The sequence below is a fragment of the Octopus bimaculoides genome, chromosome 3 (assembly GCF_001194135.2).
Source record: "Octopus bimaculoides isolate UCB-OBI-ISO-001 chromosome 3, ASM119413v2, whole genome shotgun sequence".
Classification (NCBI taxonomy): Eukaryota; Metazoa; Mollusca; class Cephalopoda; order Octopoda; family Octopodidae; genus Octopus; species Octopus bimaculoides.
The window spans coordinates 14,444,052-14,453,766 of record NC_068983.1 but is presented as its reverse complement, the minus strand read 5'-3'; the positions used below and the strand labels follow the sequence as shown (position 1 = coordinate 14,453,766).

The 9,715-nt window shown below is 37.0% G+C and overlaps 1 protein-coding gene across 1 annotated transcript in view; it reads left to right on the top strand.

Moving 5' to 3' along the window:
• Positions 1-5,914, top strand: part of LOC106877968 (histone-lysine N-methyltransferase SETMAR-like) — a 44,580-nt gene extending 38,666 nt beyond the window's left edge. The window contains exon 3 of the mRNA XM_014927046.1: positions 5,423-5,914. Within this exon, the coding sequence (XP_014782532.1) occupies positions 5,423-5,914 (492 nt within the window). The remainder of the gene's footprint in view (positions 1-5,422) is intronic.
• Positions 5,915-9,715: the final 3,801 nt, after the last annotated feature.

The window sequence follows — 9,715 nt, the reverse complement described above, 5'->3', positions numbered from 1 at the left end:
GTATCAATACCAGCAGATGACAACGTTTCTCTAAAAGAAATGGAAAAACTTTAAAAATACAAAGACCTGGAAATAGAGATAACTCGAATGTGGAATCTAAAAACAGAAACAATTCCTATCATAGTAGGTGCCTTAGATATAATAAAAAAATATTCAGACAAATACATAACAAAAACACCAGGACTTACAAATATACAAAATTGCACTACTGGGTACTGCACACATTCTACGCAAAACACTTTCAATACAGTAAACATAAGAGCACCACAGCAAACCACAGCACATACCCAAGGCGCACAGAGCTGCGCTCGGTAGTGAAGTGAAAGCACGTTATAAAAATAAAACTACTGAACAATAATAATAATAATAATAATAATGATAATAATAATACAAGCAGTGGCTCTCATGGTGACTCGTTTTCTCCGTTACTTTTTGTAATTACACTAATACCCATAACAATGACACTTAGGAAAGTTAAGATGGGTTACCAATGTGGGAAGAAAGGCCCTTCGTTGAACCATCTGCTGTTTATGGATGACCTGAAATCGTTTGGGAAATCGGAAAAATAGATAGATTCCTTAACCAAAACGGTCCAGAAGTGTGGCAGGGACATCGGTATGGAATTTTGGGATTACCCAATGCTCAGTACTTAATATGAAAAGAGGGAAGAAAGCAGCTTGCAGAGGACTGTGGTTATCATCAGGAAAGGCCATGGGTGAACCCGACTATAATGGGTATAGATATTTAGGGAATTTGGAGTTGGGTGACATTCTACAAAGAGAAATGAAATTCAAGTTCAGCGACTGCCTCAGGATGATGTTCATACCAGTAAGCAGATCTGATTTCGTAGTGTTTACATATTTTCCAATGTAAATACTGTCCTTCCCTGTCGTGGCGATTTTTGTATTCGTTTGGTGTCAGCACAGGACATCCCGAGACGAGATGGTCTATTGTTTCGTCAAAAGTGACTTAGAATCTGCATTTATGGGTCGGAACCATTTTGAAGAAAGTTAACCTGGTAGTGTTTGGTAAGCAAGCTTTGATCTTGTGCCGCCAATATGAAACTTTCAGTCTTGAGCTTCTCAGTAACTGATGGGGTGTTACTTGGTCTACATCAGCATTTCGGTGTCGTACTATATACTATCCATGCAGAGGTTTCTGGCTCCACCGCTCCTGAATTTATTTCTGCCCGTTCTTTTTTACAGCCTGTTTCATCCGTTTTCCTTATTTTGTGGCACTGGTTTCAGGTTCTTCATCTAATTCAGGATTAATGCTAAGTTCTCTTGCACATTTGCAAGCTTCCTTAACAAAAGAATATGACCTTTTGCTGTTTTCGTCTTTGCACACAATCCACAGCATCCAGTCCTCCGTATTAGATAAGTACTTGTTTATTGCTATCGACGAGGTCCTATAGCAAAGTTCTACTTGCATCATTCCTCTATCCCCATTAAGCCTAGGTAGGCACAGACGATCAACGTCTGCATTTGTGTGGTAGATGTTCATAGATGTTAGTAGTTTTCTTGTTTTCCTGTCCAGGCGTCGGAGTTCTGTAAGATTCCACTTAACGATCATAAAACTGTATTGGTTTACTGGAAATTCCAAATTTTCTTCCATTTCTCGCCGAGTGTTTTTCGTACACCTAGGACAGAGTAGCTTCTTCGCTTATAATAGCAAACCAGTCAAGATTCCCCGGTTGCCCACACGACCGTATGTTCTGTTGCTGCTATTCTTTAATCGGTACCTTTGTTGGTACCCAACTTGCAGCAAAGTACGAGTACTAAGTGAACATTATAGTAACATATTAAAGAACAACACTAACAGAAGAAGCAGCGGCAGATTGGAGTGATTGAAGGACCAATTACTAAAGTCTGTGTTATATCTGCCGCATGATCTCACAAGTGTAGGAAGTTCTGGAGATTTGTAGTCGTTCTATGCAGTTTATGTATATGAAATATGATTATAGTACTGACATGTACACAAAACTCTATTTACTTCTAGTACATAGCAGATTTCCTCCTGGAAGACAAATTGCCATTCGGGTGAACGACCCTCAGGCTTTACCCTAGAGTATTCTTCGCTCGGGTTAATGTTATGACACAATATTGGCATCCATAAATCTTCAAATTGTTTCACAATGCACTCGACGGCCGCCTCGAGCGTTGCTATGACTCCATGCTCAATTGGCAGACGATCAGTATCTTGGCAATGTTATGTCTAGCCTTTTGAATTATTTTATTATTTTATTATTGTTGTATTGGATTGCATGCTACCATTTACAACAGATATTGATCACACATATAATACACAGGCACACACACACACACACACACACACACACACACACACACACACACACACACACACACGCAGGCACGCACGCACACATACACACACACACACACACACACACATATATATATTTACATACATTATATGATATGATATGATATAATATGTTTCGCTGTGAAACACATTACCTTCTCCCCAAACAGAAACATGAAAGAGATTCTTCTAACATGTTTCAGGATTTTTAAACACACATCAGAAGACGTGTATATTCTCATCCATCTTCCAATGAAAAGAACTTATAAGAACTGCTATTTAAACCAAACACAAACTAGATGTAATTTGTTCAATTAATACGCTTGTCTCTTTTACTCTTCTGTTTCGTAAAGTGTATTTACATTTGTTTAGAGTTTCCCAGACAAAGGTTTAAATACTAGTTTGACTGCTTTAAATTTATCTTAGGTTTGTTGCACATAAATATTTATTATTTAATCTCTCAACCGACGAACGCACTATATTCAGATTATGCCAGCCATTACAGCTAATTTCTAGTTTGTACTTGGTTAAAATAGAGAATGCTATAAGTTATCTTCAAAGAGAAAAATAACGAGGTGATATTTGTTCTCTGATGAATGGTCAACAAACAGTGAGGATCACGACTTCTAAAACATTGGCTATGTCCTGTTAAATTGTGCAAAAACAACGGTGTCATTATATAATTCCAAATAAATTGTATATAGCGTAATATCTTATACAACCAGGAAAAGTGTTTTCAGTCTAAACCAGTAGAGCTTGATTCACGAAGTTCACTTCTGGTTAGTGCATAAATTTCGTATCTACCTTTTGAAGATAGACATCCTTGTTAAGAGATTTCCTTAGGTATTCTTACTACAAATTTCCAAATTATAACCGAGATTATTGCAAATTTCATACGTGAGTCCCTTCTTCGGCAGTTTGTATGAGTAGTATTTGCTTCTTATTATGACTGGTCATCTCTAACTCTGGATTGTATTCAGATTATGGTTTAGGGGTCTTACGCGACATACATGTACGTTTTTATATTGCAGATGTACAAAGGTTTCAGGAAGAATATAAGAGCCACTAGCACTAGGCATTAAAATCGATTTAAGGGTGAAATATCAACTACAAAACTTTATTCAGTTTTCTGCTACGTAAGAAAAAGTGTTTTGATGGGGTAGGTTTCAAGTCCGAAACTCGTGATTACAAAGCAAACATTTAGGCATCTGAGTCATTCCATCATCCGAGGCATAATAATGGTTGCAAGGGTATATCTTGTTTTTCTACATATAGATATTTGAAAAAGATGCTTCCAATCTTCTTCTCTCCTAATATATGTAACATAAGCAAATTATAAACAAAAATAACACTCTTGGAAGTCAATACTGTTTTTGTTGTGGTTTAGTGGTTATATGAGCTAATCTACGATGACAGATGTTCAAGCTGTGACTACCCCATCTTTACTTTGGATGTGTCATATTTAGAGTATAATAATCAATGTGCTCCTACTATTACAAGACTGTGAGGTGAGAATCAAATCATTAAGGTATAATGGGTCCTGAACACCTATTTCTTTAATACCGATGTCGCCTTCTATTTTTAAAGAGATATTGTTTCATTTCTGTGCTATCTCTAGTAAATAACAATCAGGTATAAGCCACCCCTCTTTTGCACGTGTTCTTGAATATGTGTGCAGTTTATGATAAAGCATTATTTTAAAAATAGAAAATATAAGTTTGGATAAATTAGGTTATTTTGCAGCATAGAAACATTTTATTCTCTTCCGCCCTGACACTTCCTATATCGGTTTCAGTTGTACACGTAGTCAAAACTACCAGCTACGAGTCAAAGATAGCACACCTATGGGCTAGATATAGGAGTCAAATTTCTCCAAAATGACATCCTATCGTCAAAATAATATAATTACATATTCGACGATGTAGGTCTGCCCGATCAGAGTTTATCTTGAAGTAAACAACAACTTCAGTAACTACAACTACTACTAATTCGCTTTCAGACTCTTTCTTTTTTTTTTTTTTTCTACAGCACGAAAACAAAAATGTGTTAAGAATATTCGTAAAGTTAACCGAAACAAAAATAGACAAAAATAAAATGTATTTATTGGAAGGAGAGAACATTATTTTAAATTAAATGGTGTCTACCTGTAATTATTGTTAGGATAATTATACTTCATTATTTTATTGTATATTCATTTCAGTTCAATTCATTGTCATTTTATATAGATGCAAGGAAAAGTGAATTATAACCTGAGTTTGTGTAATAACTAATTGATAGCGAACCAAAGACAATTCAATAAAACACATATAAAATAAAATATTTTGTAATGATCTAGTAAATAGAATAATGGCGTAGTTAATATGAAACACACGTTTATTCTTTGGTTCTTTTTTTATTATTTTCTTTGTGTACTGGTACCAGTCATCAGACAACGTCCATGCATTTCTCAAAGTGCATAGTTGATTGTTCCGGCCCCAGTGGTTATTTCAAACTCATTTCGACTTGTCTTTTGCCGCTCCTTATTTCGGTTTTCTCATAGGCGCATGGTCCAGTGATTGGTGTGTTTCATTCAATTTCATGAGATCAACGGTTCGATTTTTGAATCCATGGTGTGTTTTATCCTACGCTGCTGAAACTGGGTACCAACCTGGTGTCCACCCAATTGTCTCTCGTTCCAGCTGTCACATTCTCGATGATTTGTTGAGTCAAATGTTAAGAAGGCCGAGAGATTATTAATATCTGTCCCCTCTACCAGCTATCATATGCTGATTCTTCCACCGGATCATGATCGGGAAATCCAAAAGAGGGTACTTTGCAATAACGTAGGAACAAGTTTGTTTTTCTTTATTTTTCTTTAGACGCATCACAATGTGTTATTTGAAGAAATGAACTTGTCCTTTCTAGGACATAGGGAAATGCAGCATGGGATTACTTTGGTGAATCTCTGCATAATCACATGTTTCGATATCAATGTTTGTTTCTCGAACCCTAAATCAAGAGAAATCCAGGTTATCATATATATATATGGGAAAAGAGAGAGAAGGGAGAGGAAAAATATATATCATATATTGTGTTTGATTGCAAAATTAACTTTTTAAAGTTCTTGGACAAGTCATTGCTTCAAGTCATTGAAGCCGATCCAATGCAAACTGCACGTCAACTTGCGGCACAGTTTGGCGCCTTCCATGTCATGATCATCAACAATCTGCATCGTCTCGGCAAGGTCAGCAAGCTTGGAAAATGGGTGCCACATGAATTGACTGAAGCGAACAAACAAGCACGTGTCACTGCCTGTCAAAGTCTGCTCTGGCGAAGCGAGATATTCGATTGCTTGGAGTCAGTAATCACTATGGATGAAAAGTGGGTTCTGTACTCCAGCGTGAGGCGCATACGATCCTGGTGTAGCAAACGTCAACAGCCAGAACCTTCGCGAAAAGGACCGCTTGTGCAAGAGAAAGTTATGATCTCAGTTTGGTGGGATTGCCGTGGTGTGATCATGTTGGATCTTCTCCCACGCAATACCACCGTTAACAAGAATGTCTACTGCGAACAAATCGACCGTCTAAAGATCGCGCTGTTCGAAAAACGCTAAAATTCGAAGAAGATAATTTACCACCAAGGAAACACACCAGCACATCGTGCAAAGAAGACATCAGTGAAGCTGAAGGATGCCGGCTGGGAGATTATGGTGCACCCGCCTTATACTGCTGACCTTGCCCATTCTGACTACCACTTATTCTCTGCCTTGCAACGTGCGATTGGCGACACAGAGTTCGAAAACGAATAAGATGTGAAATCGTTCCTTTACGATTTTATTGATTGAAAGCCACGCGATTTCTGGATGGAAGGATTCAAAACTTTGCCTGAAAGATGGCTAAAGGTAATCGATAACGAAGGTGATATGTGATATGTTAAAAGTGTCCAACAAGTTTTTTACCAAACTGATATATGTATGTAGGTAGGCAGGTACGTATGCATTTATGTATAGGTATATATGGGCTCTGGGCTCAGTCCCACTGTGTGGCACATTAAGCACATGGATTCTATTGCAGCCTCAGGCCAGCCAAAGCTTTGTGTGTGGTTTGGGGGCGGAAACTGAAAGAAGATCGTGATATGTGTGTGTGTGTGTGTATGCATGAATATATGTATGTATATATGTATGTATGTATGCATGTATGTATGTCAGTACGTATGTATGTATGTATGTATGTATGTATGTATGTATGTATGTATGTATGTGTGTATGCAAATATGTATGCGTGTGTCTTTATGTCTGTGTTTGCCCAACAGCACCTCTTGACAACCAGTATTGGTTTGTTTACGTCTCCGTAACTTAGCAGTAAAGCAACAAGGGTCCGATACCCTAAGTACTAAACTTTAAAAAAAAACAAGTACCGGGGATGGCTTCATTTGGCTAAAAGTTCTTCAATAGTATGCTACAGCAAAGACGCAGTCTAATTACTGCAAAAGATGGAATGAAAAAGAATGACATGTTAATTCGACTCGTTCGTATAGAAACAAAAGATTTTGGTGAATATATTTCTACGTGCGCGTTGCGGCCAGAAGTGGTTTTGTAGAAGAAACATCATAGGTAACTGATCAGAATCCTGTTTGCGCTGATATTCAGCATATCAACCATTTGGGTATATTATACTTCACATGTACATATGATATGCGGATACACACACACGCGCACACACGCGCACACGCGCGCGCGCGCAGATACGCGCACATAAACACACAAACACACACATATAAACAGAGTGAGACAGAGAAGGAGAAACGTGTAGACTGATTGTACAACATACTCTGAAATCTAAGTAAGCGAGTATAGAATACAGTTATAACCTAAACAATATTGTTCGTACTAGAAACCTCAAAGTCTAAGTGTGACTATCCGTTTCAGCCAATGTGTCTTTAGCTTTAAAAACATAATTGATGCATGGGGGAATAAAGGAGACATCTCTACGACAACAAGATATATATATATGTGTGTGTGTGTGTGTGTGTGTGTGTGTGTGTGTAAGCATATACTTGTAGGTGTATATATATATATATATATATATATATATATATATATATATATACATACAAATTTATGTGTATAAATATATGTATATACGTATTTATATAAACGTTTGTATAAATATATAAATATCTAGGAATAGATAGATAGATAGATAGATAGATAGATAGATAGACAGACAGACACACAGACACACAGACACACAGACACACAGATAGATAGACAGACAGACACACAGACAGGCACACAGACAGACGCACAGACAGACACACAGACAGACACACAGACAGACACACAGACAGATAGATAGATAGATAGATAGATAGATAGATAGATAGATAGATAGGTAAATAGATAGATATGTCGTCAGTATTTCCTATGTGAAAAGTAAATATTGATTGATAGCTATAATTGGAGAAATATACAAATATTAAAATGCACACTTCACAGATTCTGTCGCTATTCATATTGAAGGATTGTCAATATGGAGGACAGAACATAAATAATTCAAACGGAAAAGAATTTCAGACAACATTTTATCACTATTTCATAGTATCGTCAAACATCATGACATTATCAGCTATTTTCAATAGGAATATAATAGAAACAGCAACGTAACGTATATTGTGGATGAATAACAGAATGATTACAATGGCACTCCGTCGGTTACGACGACGAGCGTCCCAGCTGATACGATCAACGGAACAGCCTGCTCGTGAAATTAACGTGCAAGTGGCTGAGCACTCCATAGACAGGTGTACCCTTAACGTAGTTCTCGGGGAGATTCAGCTTGACACAGAGTGTGGCAAGGCTGGTCCTTTGAAATACAGGTACAACAGAAACAGGAAGAAAGAGTGAGAGAAAGTTTTGGTGAAAGAGTACAGAAAGGTTCACCACCACCTCCTGCCGGAGCCTCGTGGTGCTTTAGGTGTTTTCGCTCAATAAACACTTACAACACCCGGATTGGGATTCGTAACCGTGATCCTACGACCGCGAGTCCGCTGCCCTAACCACTGGGCCATTGCACATCTACAACAGATTGATAAAACGTAATTCAGCCAAGACAAAGAACAGCAGTCATTTTATTCAGCTGAATACACGTCATTGATTGGTTTAAATTACCGAAATACGACAAATTTAACACGAAATAACTTCGTAAATAGAAACTTTTCTCAACAACGATAAGAGTAAAATATGTTCTATATGACACATTCTACCAGTATACAAAGTTTCAAAGTGTTTAGTTAAAGAAAATTAATTAATCAAACTGCCTATGAAAAGGAAAATATCCCAATAAACACATGCATCATATGCTCGTCTCTTTATGGTGAGAAACGTATTTCACAGATAGTACTATCGGCGAACAACAGCAAGCACCAATGTATGAATTCGTACAGATGCATAAATTCAGTAAGCCTAAAAACATGTAGTTGATCGCTAGATCAGTGGTGCCCAAACTTTTTTGCCTTGGAATCATTCGATATTATTTTTTCAAACGTGGGACCCATGATAGCTTTCAGGGAATCCTGGGTTTTGCAGAACACACTTCAGGAATCATTGCCCCAGATTAACACCTCTACAACATATTATGGACATTTACTGGTAACTACACGTCATCCTGCATCTTTTTTCGTTTTCATTTCAGTGGGGGTAAATTTTAGTATTCAAAACATTAAGTTCTATTTAATTAATTCGAAATAAAAATGCACCACTAATATACTGCGCCATAATACACTTGTGATGAGTGTGACTAACCATGAATATAAAAATAGTGTAAATTTGTTGAAAAGTTATGATGTGAAACACGCCGAGTAGGTATCAGCTGTATTGCGGTAGGCAGCGGTATGCTGGTACCGGGTAGATATTACCGATGGTGATATAACATAATTATGAGATATAAATTGGTTTCACTCAGCTGGTCTGTTAAGTTCGATAAATACAAATAAAAGAGAAAGTGTAAATATTTATAAGAGCTACGTGGTTTTGTTTATGGGTTTTGTTATATACTAGGACGTGTGTTTTGATGCGTAAAATTGGTAATATTAATTTAATTCATTGTATTTTTGTTTTATTCTGGTGCTGATACGGTTCTTTGAATTCTATCTTGAATTTCAGCCCCTCTAAAGAAGGATCCATGTAACAGTCGACCCTGTAAATTTGACCTTAAAAAATGGTCTCAAAGATTCGACTTTTACTCGAGAATTTTCGGTAAGTCAACCCGTAATTCGACACTAACTATACATTCCGTGTGTTACTTCCGTTAATTTGTTAAATCACGCGCATACATAGATATATACATACATGCATACATACATACATACATACATACATACATACGTACATATGTATATATATATATATATATAA